The 22716-nt window shown below is 43.4% G+C and overlaps 1 protein-coding gene across 2 annotated transcripts in view; it reads left to right on the top strand.

Annotated features, from left to right (window-relative positions):
• The first annotated feature begins 7386 nt into the window (after positions 1-7386).
• The window catches only part of LOC108440001, a 35030-nt gene continuing 19700 nt past the window's right edge, over positions 7387-22716 (top strand). For both annotated transcript variants that reach the window (XM_017718683.2, XM_017718682.2), the window contains exons 1-4: positions 7387-8028; positions 13613-13731; positions 15060-15344; positions 17641-18006. In XM_017718683.2, coding sequence (XP_017574172.1) covers positions 7662-8028; positions 13613-13731; positions 15060-15344; positions 17641-18006 — 1137 coding nt within the window. In that variant the 5' untranslated portion in view covers positions 7387-7661. The remainder of the gene's footprint in view (positions 8029-13612; positions 13732-15059; positions 15345-17640; positions 18007-22716) is intronic.

Below are 22716 nucleotides of genomic sequence, written 5' to 3'. Positions count from 1 at the left end.
ACACAGAGCCAGTTGCAACAAAATCAAAGCAAATTTGAACTGAAATAAAACTTTACCCACTTCACTTTGATCAGTCTCTCTCTCCAGGTTCTTCAGTGTCAGGCCCGTCCACTGAGCTTGAATTGCCTTTTTTAAACAATGTCTGTGTTTGAAATAGTCTACATACTGCTGGCATGCTCATTGTGCCAAAAGTAAGCAGTTGGGTGTGATGAAGCACAAAGTCACACAGAACAGAAATTAGTTTACTGACACATTAACCACTTTTATGAGCCTGTGCACTTCTATGGGGACAGAACAGTTTTCAGGCCATATAAATGTCCTCCTACTGCTTCAGATTGCTAGCTGGCTAGCATGTTGTCGGTTGGGTTTACTACCAACAATCTAGTTTCTAGATTTGAAACATTTTTGGACTGCACCCAGTGATAGAACAGATACAGCTGTGTTTAGCAGTCACTGTGCTATAAAGCGGATTTCAGTGGCTTCATCAGACCTTCATCACTCTCCTGTGACAAGAGTCAACCACACATTGTCCATTTTGAAGGCTAATAAGGCCAAAACGGCTATTAATGCTAATATTCTGTTTCCTCTGCTATTGCACTGCTCACTGCTGTCCACACAGAGCATTTGGGTTGCCACATTTGGCAGGATCCCTGGTTTAACATTTTAAAGCAACTTGCTATGAAAATATCTATAGTGATGTTAATACTTCAGTTTTTAAAAAGTAAAACAAATAGATAGAAATTATGCAATATTGCAAAATAGTAATTACAACATTCCCTGATATATAGTATAATAGTAATAGTATTTATTAAAAATAATAAGTAGTAGCAGTAGTAATACTAGTATAAAAAACAATATGAATACATTTTTTTCATTCAGTCTTCAGTAAGAGAAACATCTTTAACCTTTCTTATTCTTGTAGAATATTTAAACATTTAAGATAACACAAACCAGGATAATTGCAAATACAAAAGTATTAAAACAAAATCTAAAAATGAACAGTGAAAAATTAAAAAGAAAGCAGAAAGGTACTGAGAAGTGGTCTGTGGTCCCACCTGCAGAACCACTCCTTTATTGAGTGTGTCTTGCTAATCGCCAATGATTTGTTGTCTGTTCCATTTACACAACAGCTGTGAAATTGATGGTCAGCGTTGCTTCCTAAGTGGACAGTTTGATTTCACAGAAGTTTGATTTACTTGGAGTTTTATTGTGTTGTTTAAGTGTTCCCTTTCTGCTTTCTGGCTGATGTTTTGTCACTTTTGAATGTTGGTGGTCTTTCACACTCGTGGTAGCAGGAGACGGACTCTACAACCCACACAAGTGGCTCAGGTAGTGCAGCTCATCCAGGATGGCACATCAATGCGAGCTGTGGCAAGAAGGTTTGCTGTGTCTGTCAGCGTAGAGTCCAGAGGCTGGAGGCGCTACCAGGAGACAGGCCAGTACACCAGGAGACGTGGAGGAGGCCGTAGGAGGGCAACAACCCAGCAGCAGGACCGCTACCTCCGCCTTTGTGCAAGGAGGAACAGGAGGAGCTGCCAGAGCCCTGCAAAATGACCTCCAGCAGGCCACAAATGTGCATGTGTCTGCACAAACGGTTAGAAACCGACTCCATGAGGATGGTGTGAGGGCCCGACGTCCACAGATAGGGGTTGTGCTCACAGCCCAACACCGTGCAGGACGCTTGGCATTTGCCAGAGAACACCAGGATTGGCAAATTCGCCACTGGCGCCCTGTGATCTTCACAGATGAAAGCAGGTTCACACTGAGCACGTGACAGACGTGACAGAGTCTGGAGACGCAGTGGAGAGCGATCTGCTGCCTGCAACATCCTTCAGCATGACCGGTTTGGCAGTGGGTCAGTAATGGTGCGGGGTGGCATTTCTTTGGAGGGCCGCACAGCCCTCCATGTGCTCGCCAGAGGTAGCCTGACTGCCATTAGGTACCGAGATGAGATCCTCAGACCACTTGTGAGACCATATGCTGGTGCGGTTGGCCCTGGGTTCCTCCTAATGCAGGACAATGCTAGACCTCATGTGGCTGGAGTGTGTCAGCAGTTCCTGCAAGATGAAGGCATTGAAGCTATGAAGCTCTGGACCGGCCCGCCCGTTCCCCAGACCTGAATCCCATTGAGCACATCTGGGACATCATGTCTCGCTCCATCCACCAACGCCACAGACTGTCCAGGAGTTGTCGGATGCTTTAGTCCAGGTCTGGGAGGAGATCCCTCAGGAGACCATCCGCCACCTCATCAGGAGCTGCCCAGGCGTTGTAGGGAGGTCATACAGGCACGTGGAGGCCACACACAACACTGAGCCTCATTTTGACTTGTTTTAAGGACATCACATCAAAGTTGGATCAGCCTGTCGTGTGTTTTTCCACTTTAATTCTGTGTGTGACTCCAAATCCAGGCCTCCATTGGTTAATAAATTTGATTTCCATTGATGATGTTTGTGTGATTTTGTTGTCAGCACATTCAACTTTGTACAGAACAAAGTATTCAATGAGAATATTTCATTCATTCAGATCTAGGATGTGTTATTTGAGTGTTCCCTTTATTTTTTTGAGCAGTGTGTATATATATACAGTACATAAACACAGCTGGGTTTAGATGAGTGATCTCATTATTTATTTCCAAAAAACAACTTTATTTATTCATTTTATAGCACTGCACCATTTCTAGTATTTCCTGATCTAACAAACCTGATTCAGCTCAGGAAAAGCACATTTTGATTAGGTTACACCGACAGTGAAACTACTACTGTAAAACAGGACACTCTTCTTACCTCAGCTCAGTAGAACCGCCTCCCTCTCTGAAGTTTATGTCTCTGAATATTGAGTCATCACTCTTCATAGACACAAAGCTGGGTTCAAATGAGTCTGATCTCTTACCCAGAATCAAACTGAAACACATTCAAATGTTCTTTTAAGAGTTGTACACATTCATACATTTTACCACAACAAGTCTAGAGTCTCCGACATGTGAATCTGAGTCAAGTCACAGGTCTCTAAGCTGCAAGTCAGAGTCAGGTCTTAAGTTTGTGAGTTGTTTTTTAATTTAAAAACCAACTTTATTTATTTATTTTATTGCACTGCACAGTTTCAAGTCTAAGAGTGACTCAGTGTCCTCTGCTGTGAAATACAGTGAACTTTGGAAAAAAAAAAGTTCGAAATTGAGTTTCAGTTTTTGACATCATTTTAAAAAATACCTGTTACCCTTTACATCGTGTGTAAATTTCATGAATAATGAACTAAAAGAAACAACATGGAAAAGGTCTGGTTCCATTGACTTACATTAAAAGTAAAGTATGTTTTTTTCCTTCTCCTGTAAAGTGAACATTCTTCCAAGGTTTTCTTCCAACGACAGTGATGTTTTGGCATCATAAAGATCTTTTAATTAAAACTAACATATAACAGTTTAAAGCGTTCATAAAAACACACTTTTAAAAACCAATCTTTCTAATAAATGGACTTGTAGTGTCTCACCTCTCAGGTTCTTCTGTGTCAGATTCCTTAGTGGCCATGTTTCCTCCTAAAAATTACAGCTGTAATCCTGTAATCACACAGTATACACTGCATATTTCCTTCAAACCAAAATCCTTCTCTCAAATTTAGGCACTGATATTTTTCATTTTATGGTGTAAAAATGTTTCCTCTGCTTCAGTCATTCTTTGGTAGAGTGGCTGATGACTTTAGGGTGGTTGTCTTGTTTACCTTCAGTTCACAGACAGATGCCCTAACATGCTGCGGTAGAATTTCTAGATACACTCCAGAATTTATAGCACCATCAGTGAAGGAAAGGCTGTCCTGGTTCAGTGGCAGCAAACCAGCACCAAACCAAGATACTGACACCATCATGTTTCCCAGCTAGGATTATGTTCCCACCAAATACATTGGCCCAATCCCGTTTCTTCTTTTTCGAGTGCACCCTAACCCCTTGGAACTGAGTTACCAGGGGTAGTGGTTGAAATCTTGCCCTACAAAATGGGACCCTCAAACAAAAAAATCCTGTAGGCGACCAACTTCAGGGACAGCAGAGGAGGGGAAAGTTCAGCTCCTCACTGCTGGGCTTTAGTTACATTTAGGGATCATACACCTTCAAAGAGGGGGGCAATTAATTATTATCACCCCCCCTAATTTTTCAAGCTGAAGTCGGATGTTCTCCAGATTCTCGTTTGAATTTTCCTGTTCCACCTTAAATGGAGCAGCAGTTACATTCTGGCACTTCAGGCGTCAGAACTGCCGGACCGTTTAAGGTGGAATAGAATGAATAGATTTTTTTATGATTGCTATGAAGAAAAAGACCAGAATACACTGAAACTACACTAAACTAAGATCAAACAGTGGTTACTGTAATTTTTAACTGAGAAAATTCTCACCTTTATTTGTTCACTTGCGCAGCCATCTTGCTGGTTTTTCAGTTCTTTCTCATATCACTCCGTTTGGAAGGCCATGTAACCCCAACACTTCACCCAACCCCTCTGTCTCAACAAACATTGGGACACCCTACCCCTAGACGTGAACACACAATACGGAGGGCTAAGGGCTCAGTGTTAAGGGCGAGAGGTGAAATTGATTTGTTTAAGCCATACATTCTATTTTTGCCTCAACGGTCCACATAACCTTCTTTCAGTGGTCTTCTGGCTCATCTCAGGGGTCTGTAGGAAACCTGAAATATGTCTAAATGTGCTTCCTTGAGAGTAGTTATCATACTATACTACACTATACTATACTATAACTATACTTTACTATACTATAACTATACTTTACTATACTATTACTATACTTTACTATACTATTACTTAATGCGCATAATCTTTGGTCAGTTTTTGCCTGATGGTGGCCAGTGGAACACTGACATTAGCAAGTACAAGAGAGCCCTGCAGATCCTTAGACTTTTCCTTGGGTTTCTTTGGGATCTCCTAGAATATTTTGTTGGATGACCACTCCTGGTGAGGGCCATGGTGCTGTTGAAGGTTCTCACTGGATTAGTTAAGACCAAACTCTTTAGAAATAGTTTTGTAACCTCTTCCAGTCTAATAACCTTTACTTACTGTTTTACTGAGATCCCTGGAAATCTCCAAGACGTGATGTGTGCCCACAAAATGGTTCCACTGTTTTCTGTTGATGCTGAGATAATTAAAGTAAGAGAATTTAAAAAATGGAAGTTTTGACAGTAATACAGGAAAACATGTTCCCGTAAAAGTGCACCTGAGATGACAACATGCCGTTAAATTGATCAACAACACAAAATAGCTGTAACGCCATTGAAGGATGGCGGGTCAAGCCGAGCTGTACTCGAAGCTTGAAGGGCTCGTGGTCCAGTTCGAGATTTCACCATTGCCGCCAAGTAGGCAGGGGCTGGTCCATTTTTGGCTCTGTAGGCAAGAATTAGGTTTAAAATCTGATGCATGCAGCTACAGGAAGCCAGTGAAGGGAGTGCAGCAGTGGGGTGACGTGGCTGCCGCATTCTGGATGAGTTGCAGAGGCTTGATGGTCTGCATGGGAAGACCAGCCAAGAGTGAGTTGCCTTGAGATGACCAGAGACTGCACGAGCACCTGGGCGGCCTCTCGGGTGAATTTCAACTCTACTTGTTTCAATTCACAAGTTTCGATTCTCAGTTACTGTTCATTTAAGTGATACTTTTTTTTTTGATCCCACAAACGGGGAAATTCCACCTCCGCATTTAACCCGTCCGTGAAGTGAAACACCACATACACACTAGTAAGCACACACACTAGGGGGCAGTGAGCACACTTGCCCGGAGCGGTGGGCAGCCCTAACCACGGCTCCCGGGGAGCAGTTGGGGGTTAGGTGTCTTGCTCAAGGACACCTCATTCATGGACTGTCGGCCCTGGGGATCGAACCGGCAACCTTCCGGTCACAGGGCCAGATCCCTAACCTCCAGTCCACAACTGCCCCCATTTGCTAAACATTTGGGGGAAAAATAGAGCAGAAAAAGTCACATTTAAGCGTGTTCCTTACACAGAATGTGCTCATTTATTTTCACTGAGAAAGTCCAGACAATGTGTGATGTGACAGGGGTTGCTCCGACTTCTGCGCATGACTGTATATAAAACAAATATATTATAAGAAAGAAGAATATGGAGCATTTTGTTCAGGTGTGTGAGCATTGAGTAGTAAATAGGTGGTCACCACATAAATTAAACCCAGATTATATTAATCCTGCACTATAAAACAAACCATGAATTAAACCCAGATTATATTAATCCTGCACTATAAAACAAACCATGAATTAAACCCAGATTATATTAATCCTGGGCTATAAAACAAACCATCACTTGTCAGAACTGCAGGACTATTTAAGGTGGAATGGGAAAGTTAGCTAGCTAGCTACCGAGACATTAGCATGATATTCGTGATTTTTTGTGTTTGTTATGAAGAAAAAGACCAGAATACACCGAAACAGCACTAAACTAAAGATAATCCAGTGGTTATCGTAATTGGTTAATGGAGAATTTCTCACTTTGTGGGCTTCTTTGGTCTCTTGTGCCGCCATCCTGCTGCTCTTTCTCTTTTCTCATATCTCTCCGTTTGGAGCCTCTGGAAAACCTCCGTTTGGAGGCTGTGTAGCCCCAACACTTCACCCCACCCTCTACCTCAACAAGAGTCAGGACACCCCAGCCCTAGACGTGAGTGCTGAAAGCGAAGGGGTAGGGCTAAGTGGTGGGGGCGAGGGGTGAATTGGGACTGGGCCTTCTGTTCTGCTCTAATCGATTCTACTGATTGTGCTTTCGTGTAAGATTTGACTTGTGAAGTCAATTTGGACGTGAGATTTCTTCTCATCGAGTCATTCAGAGCGGTTTGGTGTGAAAAGCTCTGTTCCAGACAAAGTGACCGAGTCAGAACTGCTCCCAGTGGTGGTGATGGGAACCAGGCGTCCACCTCTAAAAGCTCCTTCACCAAAGTCATTGCATGAAATGGTCCACGAATATCCAGCCTAACGCCGGAAACATCGCTTTACGACTCTTTTCAGATGAGATTTGGGCCCAAAACTCCCAAAAAGGCCAAAAGGTCGTGAAAGAAACCGACTTTTTTCAGATGTATTACTATTTTCACATCATCAGTGTTCCATATAAACACTGAGGAGACTCCTGTGGGTTCTCTGCTGCTTCTGGAGGGTAAATAAAACGTCTACATCTGTGTTGTAGTCATGGTGACGTCTGGTTCCCATCACCACCACTGTGAAGACATCTGAACCATCTCACACCAAACCCCCCCTGAATCCCTCTGACTACACCTCACACACTGCACTAGGCAGGAATTTGGGAAAGTGGGTGGAATTCCCCTTTAAGGCTCCGGCAGCTCTAACCACCTTTACCACCCAGTCGCTCCCTTTTGTTCCCTGTGCAGTAAGTCCACTAAGTAGGGAGCTGCTGCTGGAGCTGGATTTGGGACGCAGCCCTGGATTTGCGAGCTCTTTTTCGGTGGAGCGGGACCCACCCACCGCCGGAGAGGCTGCTCGGTGGAAAGTTGAGTGTAGTCTGATAAGCAGGAGCCATTAGCCGCCGCGGGCAGGACGAGAGGCTTTACCTGCAGGCAGCAGCCCTGCGCCCGGGGACGCTCACCAATCCGAACCCGCCTAAACCTCCCTGCCCCCCCCCCTCTGATGTTGTAGCTGCCCCGCCGCCGCGGCCGCAGGATGAAGGCCTGCCCGGAGAGAGCGCTGCTCCTGCAGGGGCTCCAGGAGGAGGAGGAGGAGGACGGCGGCGCCTTCGAGGGGCTGAAGCAGGAGGAGGAAGTGGAGGATGAAAACGGGCCCTTCGTGGTGGTGAAGCTGGAGGAGGAGCAGGCGGCCTGCAGCGCCCGGTGCAGCGGCTCCAGCGGCTCCAGCGGCGTCAGCAGCGCCGCCGCGGAGGCCAAGATGGAGCTGGAGCTCAGCCTGTTCGCTCCGGTCGAGTCCGACGAGGAGGAGCAGCAGCGGCTCCAGCAGCGCTCGCTGACCGGCTCGGAGAGCGACTCGGCCGGCGCGCCCGTGTGGAGGAGCCGCGGGGCCCGCGAGCGAGCAGGTAGCGTTAGCTCGCGAGGCTAAAGGGCTGTGCGCGTGCCGGGCTGTTCGTTAGCCTAGCCCAGCCCGTGCGCGCGCGCCGTGACTTCGTTTTACTTCTTGTTTTTATTTTTGCACGAACACAAGTTTTTCACACGCGTGTGCAACACGCCAGTGCTCACTTCACACGCGTGTTCCGTGCACCGTGGACGGCTCCGCGTCCGGCGTGCATGTCTGTGAGCGCGCTGGGCCCCGAGCTGGGCGACGTGTAGCGAATTTATCTCTTTATTTATTTATTTACTTGCCTCTTTTCTTTCCTGTGGGCACGTTTTACCGTGCACGCTTTAACGTGCGTGTCTTTGGCAGCTTGCAGGCCCGGGTGGGGCGAGGTTCATAACTTTATATTTTTCATAAACATTGATCAGTTCCTTTTTTTTTGCATGGGCAGATTTGGTCTCGTGCCGTGTTGATATGCATGTTTTACCTTCATGCTTCATTTGCAGTGAACGAGGCTCCCTTTGCATGCATGCACTGGGCCCAGCTGGGACAGTGTTGAATGATTTTCTGTGGTTTTATGTGTTTTTCCTTTTTTGCATGGGCAGATTTACCACTGAGGTGTGCTGGTGTACATTTTTGTGCATGCATGGTTTATTTAAGGTGCAGTGGTCATCATTTTACACACTTGCATGTTAGTAGGTGCACAGGGCCCACCTGGGTCAGTATGTAGGTTAGTACTTTTTATTTATTTATTATTTTTTAAAGATATTTTTCCTCGTTTGCATGGGCAAATTTAACATTGTGGTGTGCTAGTGTACATTTTTCTACATGCATGTTTTATTTTCAGTATATTGCTACATATTTTACACACTTTACATGCATATTTGTAGGGGCAAAGGGCCCACCTGAGTCAACATGCAGCATTTTTTACTTTTCTTTTTTTTCTCCTTTTTTGCATGGCCCAATTTTGTGTTGTGCTGTGTTAATATGCGTGTTTTACATGCATCCTTCATTTGCGGCGTATTGCAGTGCATTTTTCATGCACGTTTATATGTTCACTGGTCCCAGCCGGCACAGTGTTATTTTTTTATGTATATTCCTTTTTTGTGTGGGCAGATTTAACATTGATGTGCATGTTTTGCTTGCATGCTTTATTTACAGTATACTGCAATGCGTTCTTACATGTGGGCCGATATGTAGTGCTTTCTTTTTGTTTTCCATTTTTGCATGGACACATTTTACAGTGTAACATGCGAGCGTTCCTGCTTTATTCACAGTGTGGCGTTTCATGTGCTTGTTCAGGGGTGCACTGGTTTCTATCCTTTTACTTTTTTGTATGGGCGAATTGTTCTAACAGTGCAGTGCTGTGTCTGCCTGTGTTTCTTGGTATAGGTGAATATTACTAGCAGTGCCACCTCTCCTGATGATAGGCGTGTTAATGTTAGCCAAATGAGCGGTGTGTTTGTTCGTTGTCTGGTTCTGTGTCTGGTCTTCACATGACAGGCTTTGGTACTTTGGCCCTTTTTATTTGCATGACCAAATTATTACAGGCATTGCTATTGATGCACCCGGGTGGGAGAGCTGGGTCGGCGCTGAAGTTTCTTTTCATGTAGGGTGGATTTGGGTATTGGAGTTTATTCATATTTTAATGCTTTCCAGTTGAATTTTGCAAATGAAAGTAATTGCTTTGTCATCCGGGCTCAGCAGCCTGTGAGTCTCATGTTGACCAACACAATGTGCCGTTTCACCTAAACCGCTGCACATATCTACCAATGCCAGTGCATGGACATTGATTAAAGCATCGAAATTGGCCGTTCAGAGTAATATGCGCCTCTACATGCGTGTTTTATTGACGTGTGACGTAAGATGTGAGCGCTGTTGTGCACCAGCATTGCCTTCAGCTCAGTTCAGTCTGGAAATGGTTGTTGGCCATTGATCCGCTGCAGAGGCCTGGCAACGCACAGGCTCTAAAAACCAATAGGATGCATCCATTATGTACACAGCTGATACAATCGTGCAGTCAGAGTGGGATTAAAGGGAACGTGTGGTCGTGATAAACGCTACATCAAAGCACACTGTGCAATTTGGCGGATTAGTTTGGTTTAAAAATAAATAAATAAAAATCAATTTCACCCCCAGTTAAGATTGTCAGTCAAGCCATTTCTGTATCGAGAGTCGTCAGTTTGGGGCTGATATCAGCAGAAAATGCTGGATGGGATGTTACAGGGTAAAATAATGAATGTGGGCCAAATCTGATGTGAATGGCCGTCGCTCACTCTGCCTAAATTTCCGTCCACTGTTTACAGGTGATAAAATGAAAATGCATCCAAAAAAATGTTGATGTTTACATGAAACTCGCTTTTACCAGTTAAATGACAATTTCCTACGAAATTGCTACATTTCTTTTTTTTTGCTTTATTAGTTTTTAAAAAAGCAGTTTTTGTTTAATTCATTGCAACTTTTTCTGCTTTTGACTTCCCTGATTTTCCCTCTAATCCACTGATTTGGCCTGTCACAGTCCTGAAATTCTGGGGGTGAAATAAGAAAAAATGGGGAATAAATTTCTGGGTTTTATTAAATAACTAAAGTTGGAGCCCTGAACACGAACACTAAAGAACAGCGAAATGCAGCTTTGCACAGATTTTAGAATAATTTCTTGATTTTCATGTTTTTATTGTTAACTCATTTTTCATTTCACGATTTTGTTGCGTTATTAATGTAGCGGGAGCTCCACAGGCTGCCCTTAGGATGGTGGTGGTATCGTGGTACTGTGAACTCAAGACTGTGGGGGTGGTCTAGGTTTCGGTCTCGGTTTCAGAATCGCTCCATCGAAGGAGCTGCGGGGTGATGATGATGGCTGTGTAGTTCTTCTGGTGTGGTTCCAGCACCATAGTCTAAATTTTTAAATCTTTAATAGTTTAAATTGAAAATCTCTTATTTTGGGATGAAATATCGGGTCAGTTTCACCGATGCTCAGAGTTTGTCTGGATGAGGAAAGAAAGGTGGTGTTGTCAACCAGTTTGCAGGCATAAATCTTTATGCATTTGCCCTTAAACCTGTGTATCATAATGGGCACGTGTACTGAGAAAATTCAGCTTCTAAGTAATTTCTGCTGCTATTTATAGCTGCGTGATGTTCTTCGTTCTGTATTGCTGGATAACAGTCACTGATCTGTTCCTTTAATGTGATTTAAGGCACAGTGTAGGTTAAGAAAAGACGTGTCGTGCCCGTTTGTTTGAAAGGGTAGAACAGTTAGTGAAACTGTTGTGAGTGGTTTGTATAGTGTGAAGGCCTGTAACCAGTTTTTGTGCCCAACACCGACCAGTCATACCCTCAGCAGTGGGATTAAAAGGGTTAAATCTCAAAATCATCTGAATAAAAGGTGAAATAGAGGACGTGTGGTGCACTTGTGCTCAAGTGGTGTAATGCTAGATCAGGCTATTCATTTTCATGCAGAGTGTTCAGGTCCCATTGATTTGGTGTGGAATGACACTGCAGCAGTTATTCATAACCCACATATCCTGGTTTTCTCTCCATACAGGTATTGATAAAAGTTCAACATCGTGATAAATTTTAAACATGTTATAGAGTATTACTATTTCAGTGATATTAAAGCTAATGAAGCTTCTTGAGTGCTGCTACTCTAAACTATGGAGTGTTTATAAAGCCACTTACTGATGTTTTTCCACTGCTGTGGGGCTGTTTAAGGCCTAAAACTACCATTTTAACGTTTTGTTGTTTTTGAGCAGCATCGGTTTGACAGAATTCACGGTTTTATATTGTTTTTCATGTTTTCATTCGTCAGTTTCCTCACTACAGTACCCAGCATGCATTGTGCAAATGCACCATTGGCAACCCCAGTGGTGCTAACCAATCCTGAGGCTAATAAATACCACCAAGCTAGCATTAGCATAAGCCTCACCTCGGTCTTCAAGTAAAATCGCAAAGAAAACAGCAGTTCTGTCTTTATTTAGCACAAAGTGGACACCAAACGAGTTATTATCCTTTTCAGTCAGAGAAAAGAAGCCAAGCTCTGCTAGTGTGTTTACATAGCCAGCAGCCTTGCTAACGTTAGCTTTTAGCTTGTTGGCTTTCTCGTCTGAGGAGTGATTTCTGTCGTTCGAGTAATCCGTTCTCTCCACTGTAAGGATGGTTTGAGGTCCGTTGTGACGGTTTTACGGCTGCAATAAGATATTTTTGACTTCCTAGCTTTAGCGTTAGCTAACTAGCTTTTGCATTCAACAGCCAGTGAAGATTCGAAATGGCTCATCCACAAAAATACCCCACCCGAAAGCAGTTGTAGGTTTAACCTTTGACTCCTCGAGACCACCGGTGGCTCCGAAACGCACTGTCATGTTCTTCATAACGTTCATATTCCATAAGCTCCATTCAGAAGCTGGGCGTCGTGTGAGGCTGTAGCTCTTCTCTCCAGTCTAATAGACGGTGACGTCATTTTAAACCCTTATAATAAAAGAAGCTGAACTTTGTTTTTCTACTGAAAGTCGACCCGTTTTTCCCCAAATCTGGGCTCTAAACTATAAACAGACGGCGTCTCTTCAGTGATCTGCTCTGGAAACATCACTTTTAGAGAACAACACAAAGAGCGTCGGAGATTTTTGGCTTTCAGCTGTAGATTGTAAAGCATATGGCAATATGTGTGATTTGGTCACGTAAATTTAAATGGAAAAACAAAATATACCCTGGAGAATAAGTGGTTAACTGTCTGTGTTTACAGGCAAAGATTTTCTCCAATCTGATTAAATCCGATTACAGATACAGACTGAGGTGTTTATTCTAACAGGCTGATGCAAATCTTTGTTTACATGATCACTACAAGTAGTCTGATCCAAAATGATGCGCGTGCGTAGAGAATCGCTTAATGTAGACGTTACCATGACAACCAGCATAACGAAAGTCCAGTCAGAGTGAGATGAGCAGCAGTGAGCAGTGCTTGTGTTTCTAACTGCTTTAAAATGACGTCAGACTCAGGAAAACGTCCTTCACACGTCCTTATTAAAGACGGCCGAGAGGAAGACGTCGTGCTCTGAGACACATAAGCTGGACGTCCGTCCCACCGCCGACTTTTAAAGATCAGAGCATGAACTTCGTCTCCTCTGCAGACCAGTTTCTGCTCCGCCGTGTTGAACGGTATAAACTCTCACTGTGACGCGACGCACAAGCAGAACGGACTTAAACTTTCCGATAGGGAAAGTAATCGGATACAGACGTTTACACGGATATTATTCTTCTATTTAATGGATTATTTACAGGATTACCCAGCTCGTTTAATCAGATGGAAATTGTATTCCTCAATGGCCTTGAATGGACTAGACTATTCTGATTGAGGTGTTTACATGGACGTATTCTGGCTGAGCTATTAGTCGGATTATTAACAGATTATTTAACTATGTAAACGTGGCTAGTGTCTCTGGAATCTTACTCTGCAGCACAGCTGTATGGATGCGAGCGACAGATGCAGTGATGGTTAAATTTTTCTTTTTGGCTGCATTGTCCCTTTAACGTAATAGCATGTATAGATATGATGCCTGTTGTTGAGACTTTTATACTGTTGTGCAGAACTAATACAGTGTATGACTGTCATTTCCCAGGCCAGACAGAGGGAGCAGAGTTCCCTCAGAAGCGTCCTCGGGGACGGCCGAGGAGACAGAAGAAGGCTTTGGGGAGGCGGGGAAGGCCGAGGAAAGTGGCAGCCGGCGGTGAAAGCAGGGTATGATGAGGCTTCATGTTGCACATGAGAACCGGGTGATGGATCAGCCATCTTGGAGTAAAAGAGCTGGTTTAGATGCAGTTTTTTTCCACTTCATGTTCAATCAAAGCTGCACTACGTAAGATTTGGGGTTTTGGAGACCCCTCTGGTGGAAATGTGTAACTGCACACATGTGGAAGAACATATTTTGATGTGCGTTGTGCTTCGGACCCCTGGACCAGCGGATATCCATCAGTTTAATGCTGATTGAGATCATTTGAGACCTAAACATCAAGTTGCATCTTCATTTTGAGCCTCTGTGTGTGATGTTAAGTAAAGAAGTACTTTTTACCCGACAAGTCTACGCTTTACAGGGCAACCTGCAGCAGACTATGTTTAAGACCGTTTCCATTCTCCTCACTCAGTAATGCTGCTTAACGATAACTAATCTTACGTAGTGCAACTTTAAAGCAGGGCTGTGTGAAGAACTGGCACTGAATCAGCGTTTTGCTCCCAGGAAACTTAAGCTTATGAATTACACTGGCTTATGAATTACACTGGTCTGTGATTTTGTAACTGATTTGAAGGGTTGTATTGGTACACATGAGTAAGGATGTCATGGTACACTTGTTTTCTTAACCCAGGTTCACTTGCAAATGAATTAGAAATCTCAAGGTGACTTTTCTGGTTGAATTAGACAAAGAAAATTCAGTTCAGGTAAAACGGTACATGGTTTCTCGAATATAATGGAGCTCATTCAAACCTTTACTTAATTCATGAAAATGAAGTGTTTTATTGTGAAAACCTCTGTTGAGTAAGTTACATGGGGGAAGTGGTGATGGTTCTGCCCTTTTTGGCTGTGTTATAATTGTACCTCACATGTTAATGACTATTCTTGTGCCGAAGAGCACCATGTATAACAAATCTGTTAAGGAGGTACGGCCACCTGCCCAGAGAACGCCTTAATTTGGCACAACTGGGTGCATTTCGTTACTTCAAAAGCACAGATCGGTTTTCCAAGAAGGAAGGACACCTGATCTGACTAATAGGTCATCAGACTCTGTCTTTAAAAGACGAAGGCATCCAAAAACGATATTTTCGGCTTCAGGAGCTCCAGCCCTGTGTGCAGTTTGAAAGGTAAAGCCAGTTCAATCCACTTGGACATTTTTCATCCTAGGTTTAGAACAGCCCACAGACCCTTAGTTCAGTGCCCTCACTGTGTTTGACTGCACTTCACTAGCAGGAGGTAGACTAGCTGAATGTGATTCATTAATACAAACAGTCGTCTGGTTGAGATGTTTTGCCCGTTTAACCCGGTTTTCTCACTCTGGGATCTTCTGCTGTTGTAGATGGAGGTGATTCTTGAAGCAGATGAGGAAGAGGAGTCTCGTGAACACGCACCTCCGCAGAAACGCGCCAGGTCAATGTGCTGGGACTTTTCTCCAACCAAGGTCTCTCACTCTGGAGTCTGGGAGCATTTTGAGTATTTCATAAACCCAGACGGGGAGGTCGAGGACGACGGTTTCCCCACGTGTAAAATATGCCAGCAAAAGGTGGCGTGTAAACGAGGGAACACGTCAAACATGCTGCGACACCTGCAGGATTACCATACAGCTGCCTATTACAAAGCCAAGGTGGGCGGAGTTCTTTTTCCCTACGTATGAAAACGGCCCCACTTGCACTTTGTTTACACGCTGTTTTGCATAAATCCAGTTGGATGCACTGATGTGGGAACTCTGTCTGATTATTAACTAATGCATCTCTATTTTTTTAGTATTGGAAGTCAAAGGTTAGGGTTGTTGATCCATATTGGTAGTGTTAACCACAAGCTTATTGAGCAGAGGTCACTAATAGGTGGGCCATGGTCCGAGTCCGGACCCAGACGCTGTCCTATGCAGACCGATAAACTATGGAGAACTATTTAATTTCGATGTGGTGGTCCTGTTTTAATTGGCTTAGCTTTTCTAGTCATGGTACCGGTTTATGGCTCAGGAGACTCGCAGACCAATCACATGAGTGGTAAAAATCACATGTGACGCTACTCAGCCAATCAGACCTGTGCATTACGATAAGCACTGAGACTCGAGTGAGTGAAGCCACACGGGAGGGATGAGGTGAGAAACAGCAGTCAGAGAAGAAAGTGAGCTAGATTATTTCACATGATGTGCTCTAAAAACAGAAAACTGACAAAAACGATGTTGAAATGTTACTGAATTGTACTTGAATTGTTGCTGACTGTATAAAGATGCTGATATTCCTACTAGGCTACTTCAGTAAACAGTATATGGCACTGAATCATAATGCAAGTTAGACATTATTATGTTGAGAATTTTCTTTAAATGGACCTTATTGTCCAGTTACCTTTTAAAGACGTCTGTGGTGGTGGCTTTTCTTCCGTAGCTTCTTGTTCAAGTTTTCCGTTCCAAATGGTATAGCAGCTACGCTTTAGAGCAGGCATGTTAAACTGGGGATCTTTGGGGCCAAAGTGCTGCGGAGATCAGTGTTTACCCTCACCTAACGCTCTGAATTTAGTTCACAAAGACCTTACCTCTTAGTTGATGAGCTAAATCAGATGTGTTTAATGATCTGGCGGTCAAAGGGACGAGTGCACATTGGAGACGAAAGATTTGAGAAATTCTAGAAGCCTTCTTATTCGAATTTCCCGTTCCACCTTAAATAGAGCAGCAGTTCTATTCTGGCATCTGTATGTAACAGTGTAGCTGCTGCACCGTTTAAGGTGGAACAGAGAATTTGCACGGGAAAAAAAACAAAACAAATAGAATTGACCTAGGTTTATGTCAGGACTACGCAAAAGGTGTGTGAACCTCCAAAAATTAGACTTAAAGATATTGATCTGCATAGTGAGCATTTTAGTCTTAAATCTTTATTAGAATAAATAAAAATGCCATTAATACAGTAACTATTGACTCTGGTTTGGTTAACGATTTCTAAACCTTTTAACGTGGAAGCAGAGTAACACTAGTTTTTAACACCCGTTCTTGGTTTGGCCAATCAGTGCTTCATTGTGTGAAATAATGTTATATTGTGTATTATTCTTTGTTTAATTGGATATATTCTAATGATATGTGGTGTTTACAAGCAAAAACACATTAAGACAAATGGTTTTAAACAATGTTTAGGTGCCCAAGGCTTCTGTACAGCACTGTATATATTGTTCCGTTGTTTTTTGTTTTGCACAATAAAAATAAGTAAACCACTGTTAATCTAAAAATAGATGTAGCTATGCTATTATAAGGGTGTGTGTGTTATGCACACAGTATTGTGTATACATTGTTCAATATACATCTCTACACACTTGTGTCTGAGATTCAGTGTAATTACAAGATGGGCCTCTTTTTCTTGGTCATGAATGGGTTAAGCATCATATTAAAAGTCAGCAGCTAAACTGCTGCTATCGTCTTTCACACAGTCTCGTTTATCGTCTTTCACACAGTCTCGTTTGTCGTCTTTCACACAGTCTCGTTTGTCGTCTTTCACACAGTCTCGTTTATCGTCTTTCACACAGTCTCGTTTATCGTCTTTCTCACAGTCTCGTTTATCGTCTTTCACACAGTCTCGTTTATCGTCTTTCTCACAGTCTCGTTTATCGTCTTTCTCACAGTCTCGTTTATCGTCTTTCTCACAGTCTCGTTTATCGTCTTTCTCACAGTCTCGTTTATCGTCTTTCACACAGTCTCGTTTATCGTCTTTCTCACAGTCTCGTTTATCGTCTTTCTCACAGTCTCGTTTATCGTCTTTCTCACAGTCTCGTTTATCGTCTTTCTCACAGTCTCGTTTATCGTCTTTCTCACAGTCTCGTTTATCGTCTTTCACACAGTCTCGTTTATCGTCTTTCTCACAGTCTCGTTTATCGTCTTTCTCACAGTCTCGTTTATCGTCTTTCTCACAGTCTCGTTTATCGTCTTTCAGAAAGCGGACGCTGTGTGGACCGAGTGGGATTCTTCCGACTCGGACAGGGAGATGAAGATGGAGGAAGACCTGGAGGACATGGAGAAGCAGTGGCACAGCGAGGAGGAGAAATACGACGTTGATGCCGATGACGATGATGTCGATTACACTGACAGGAGATACCCCAAATCCCCCCGACAGAAGAGGCAGGTCAGGTCGGCTGTGTGGCAGTACTTCGTATATAGCAACGACGACGATGCCAACAAGGAGAGAGTCGCCAGCTGTAAGATCTGTGGCTGGAAAGTGTCTCCGGGATCTTCCTGCAACACCAGCAACATGCGCTACCATCTCCAGGCCCACCATCAGATCGTGTGTCCGGTGACGAAGGTAGGAATATATTCATTTTACCGAAACGCAGTGAAGCGGTTCTCAGTGTCCGTGCATGTTGTCGCTGTCTGAACAGAACCTCGTCTCCACAGAACGAAAAGAATCCACGTCCTACGTTTTTCTGATGTTTTTTTCCCTCAGATCTTCAGTGGTATTTGTCTGGCTTTTAGGGGTGGGGGGAAATATCGATTCTTGGATGCATTGCGATGTGGAAATGTCAAAAATCGATTTTCAAAATATTTAATTTATAATGTAATGTTGACGGAACATAAAAGGTGGAACCTGGAAGTGGGTAAGTGCAGTGCCTGGGCAGTCTGTGGCGGCACATAACACAGCTGGGTGAGTGAGAAATCCGACTCTGCAGTAAAGCCAGGTTAGATCAGGAATCGCAACCCAAATGTTGAGAAGAGACATTTTATCTTTTCAACAAAAATCAGACCAACTTGAGAACCACAACACTTGATGTCCAGTATGTCTCAGTATGTGCTGATGTCCTAGTCTAGGCTAAACAATATAAACAACAACACAGACTTACTTTGTTCTGCTTTTAGCTTTAGCCGATTTCCTCTTATCTCTGCCCGGAAAATTCTCCTACAAACGTTGAACAGTTTCTTGTAAAATGTCTCTCAATGTTCGACTGTTTTTTGAGGCTGAAGTCGCTTCTCATTCTCTAGCTTCTTGTTCGAATTTTCCCGTTCCACCTTAAATTCTGTTGCCAGTTGCCAGAATGTAAGTGCAGCACTGTTTAACACTAGCCCTCCTGAGATTTCAAGATCCTCAGGACATCACCCCTCCTTCTTGCCAGCAATGAGCAGGACCATACATCACCCTTTACTATGTTAATTCACAGAGGAGGACTGAGACAGCAGCTCTGTGGTGCACACAGAAAGTCTAATACTACTACTAATATCCTCTGCAAATATATAATATTCTGCTAAATGTTTGTTGTATATCAGATTATTTTTTTTTGTATCTGATTTGATCAGAATAATGTTGTTTAGCACCACATGTATTTGTTTCATCCTCTTATTGCCTTTATTGAGTATATTCTGTCTAGAGTAGCTTCAAACTGTAGTTTATTTTGTTATTTAGTGGGACTCATTAGTGAAATAGTCGTCTGTGCGTCATCTGCTACGTGCAATTGAATTAGATAGATAGATAGATAGATAGATAGATAGATAGATAGATAGATAGATAGATAGATAGATAGATAATCGAACAGATAGATAGATAGAGAGAGAGAGATTAAATTTTTCTTTTCAGCTAGAGGTATGGAGCCACAGATTTTCTTGTTTATGCATGTCATTAGCGCCACACATTTACATCAGTGAACCATTATCACGGGTCCATATTATCGCCTTTCATGTTGTTGCCGGATGTGCATGTCATTAGCGCAGTACTGGCGTTATGTAAGAAGCAAACATTTACATTAGTATGAGCTGCTGTGGGCGTGTTCTTCAGAGTTATGATAAAAGCAGAAACACAAATGCAGGTGAATTACATTTTCCCTACTATCCTGTGTGGAGAAGACTGAAAGCACTATGGCAAGCCAGAGGACGTACACCGCTAAAGAAGTTTTGGCTATCCTTACCAACGTGGACAGCTGTGAGTCCGATGGGGGAGAGGAACTCTCCCGTACTTATGAAATTACCAGCGATTCATCAGATGAAGACACCAGCTGTGCATCGGATGAGGTAATCCAGAGCCCTCCAAGAAAGAGGCAAACCACATCTGCACCAAGCATACGGGCAAAAGATGGAACTGTTTGGGAGAAGGTTGACATCACACGCACTCGTGTCAGCTGTTTGCCTAATTCTACGTTCAGTGAGCCGGCTGGGCCTACAGAGCATGCAAAGGTATAGTAACTTAATATTTTTAGCAGTGTTTATGCTTGTGTTTGACTGATATTTAGTACGTGTAATTAACCTTGCGTCATTTGTTTACTTTTACTTATACAGCGTAGGATCACAAGCAGACTGTCGAGTTTTCTGTGTTTGGTAGACATAGAGATGCTGAGACTCATCACTGAATGCACAGTCCATGAAGCCCACAGAACAGACCGCAGCTGGAGTCTTTCTGTCAGCGAGTTGATGGCGTTCATAGCAGTCCTATTTCTACGAGCAGTCCTCTGTCCAATTGGTGCGATGACGGAGTGTTGGTCGGCAATGTTCGCTGTGGCTTCAATCAAGGAGACAATGCCACGGGACCGCTATCAAGAAATTATGCGGTACTTGCGGTTTGACAACAAGGACACCCGTGCGGAGCGTGCAAAGAGCGACAAATTTGCTGCGATCTCGGACATCTGGCAACGATTTGTAAAGAACTGCAACCTGTGTTACAACCCAGGACAACATCTTACAGTCGACGAGCAGCTGTTTCCTACCAAGGTCCGCTGTCCATTCACACAATACATTTCATCAAAGCCTGACAAATTTGGAGTAAAGTTTTGGGTTGCTTTTGACTTGAGCACCAAGTACATGTGCAACGCTATTCCATATCTGGGAAAGGACCCCGATCGTCCCAAGGGAGAAAGAGTGTCCGAGAATGTGGTTATGAAACTTATGAAGCCATACCTGGGAAAGGGCAGAACTGTAGCCACAGACAATTACTTCACATCTCTATCGCTGGCTAACAGACTGCTGGAATCCAACACAACTCTGCTTGGGACGATCAACAAGATTCGACGGGAAATTCCTTTGGAAGCCAAAAACGCCAAAGGACGTGAAAAGCTATCCACGGAGGTGTACAGATCAGATGGTGCGCTGCTGACGGTGTATGCCCCCAAGACCAATAAAACCGTCTGCGTTCTCAGCACTATGCACACGCACGTGAAGATTGCCGATGACAGAAAAAGGAAACCAAACACGGTGACAGACTACAACCGGATGAAGGTGTGCATGTGTGTTGGCATTGCTAAATCAATTTATCATACATGAATGAATTTATTCAAAATATAACGTGAACTTCTTTGTAATTGTTTTTTGCAGTGTGCCGTTGACATCATGGGTCAGAAGGTGCGGGCATACACAGTGCGCGCAGGAACACGCCGGTGGCCAGTTGCGGTCTTCTACAACCTACTTGACCTGGCAGCGATGAACGCGCATGTTTTGTACACGGCGTGCACGGGGTCCACAGAGAGGAGGAGAGTCTTTCTATGTGCACTTGCTGAGGAACTTCGTGATCGTTATCTGCAGGAAAAGGAATTGGGGAAAACGCCACATCCTCTGCCTGCTCCTGGAAAGAAGACCCAGTGTCAGGTGCAGTCGCACTGCAACCGTAACCACAGCATAAACCCGTGTGCTGCATGCGGCAAGTACACCTGCCGCAAATGTAGGAAAGAGGGTCCCTGGCTGTGTAGCAACTGTTAGCTACGACTTTGCGTTGTTAGCGTTGATGTATTTGTTTGTTTTTCTGACTATTTGATCAGAATAAAGTTGTTTAGCAGCACATGTATTTGTTTTTTCCTCTCATTGCCTTTATTGAGTATATTCTGTCGAGAATAGCTTTACAATTGTTGTTGGATGCAGTACAGCATAAAATAGAATAAACAGCGCTTACACGAATTGAAACGCAGAACCGAAAGTGTTCGATGACGAAAAATATCATTATATATTATAGTAAAAGAAATGTACAAAGAGCGAGATTCAAACTGTAGGTTTTTTTTGTTGTTTAGCGGGATTCATTAGTGAAACAGTCGTCTCTACGTCTGCTGCTACGTGCGCTTGAGTTTTAACTTTTGAAACACGGGTCTACAAATTTTCTGCCGCTTGTTGTAGGATCGGTAACATATACAGTCCACTTGTAACTTCAAGTTTACCTTGAAGTTGTGTCATGTTCGTTGCTTTGGGAGTTGTATGAGCTCGAGGTGGGCATGGGGGGGGTTTCCACTTCCACCGCACTCCATATCATTACCAAGACAATGGGCGTTAATCGCTTCACAGCAGGGGAGTGGGCTACATGGTCGCTGGTTTCCCTTACGAAAATTTTCGTAGCTCGCGGAAGATTAGTGTTAAGGTGGAACACGGAAATTCAAAAGGGAACTGACTTCAGCGTCGCAACTTTTTAGGTCCATTCGTCTCCAAATGTTCGTCTTGAATCTCTTTCTCTTTCGTTCACTACTAGCCAGGCGACGCTGCTTTGGTATGTAGTTGCTGCCAACCAGAGGACCATCGAGCAAGCGATGTCCAAGCTTTCCCGCAGTGTTGCACACTTTGGAGCAGAGATACAGCATCAGTAATCATTTTATCATGGCATCGCAGCCTCTGAATTGCAGTCGTATCGTGAGGTGCCTAGAGAGTCCCGCCCTTCGGCTTTATATACCAAAAAGAGTCATTATTTGTTTTTACCGTGATCTTTGTCCAAGCTCTTTCTATCGTTCTATCAGAAAGATCTTTATCTCTCCATCAAACATAAAAATGGAACTTCCATAAATGGAGTCTATGGACTGTTAGAAATTCTTTAGGAAGAGTCTGGAAGACTGGAACGTCATCAGGAGACGAACGTCATCATTGACTGGAGTTTATTTACACATACAGAGTGTGGGTACAACATGGTCCCTAAGATGAGATAGTCCTTTATTAGTCCTACAGCAGGGAAATTCACAGTATTACAGCAGCAGAGTAATAGAAGGCACTCAGTAATAGAAACAAGAAACAGTATAAATATTGTAAATAATAAATGTTAAAGTTAAGTCTCTAGACTATTTACAAC

This window comes from Pygocentrus nattereri, chromosome 9 (genome assembly GCF_015220715.1).
Source record: "Pygocentrus nattereri isolate fPygNat1 chromosome 9, fPygNat1.pri, whole genome shotgun sequence".
Taxonomy (NCBI): domain Eukaryota; kingdom Metazoa; phylum Chordata; class Actinopteri; order Characiformes; family Serrasalmidae; genus Pygocentrus; species Pygocentrus nattereri.
The sequence above is the reverse complement of the archived record's forward strand: the minus strand, read 5'-3'. Positions and strand labels throughout refer to the sequence as shown.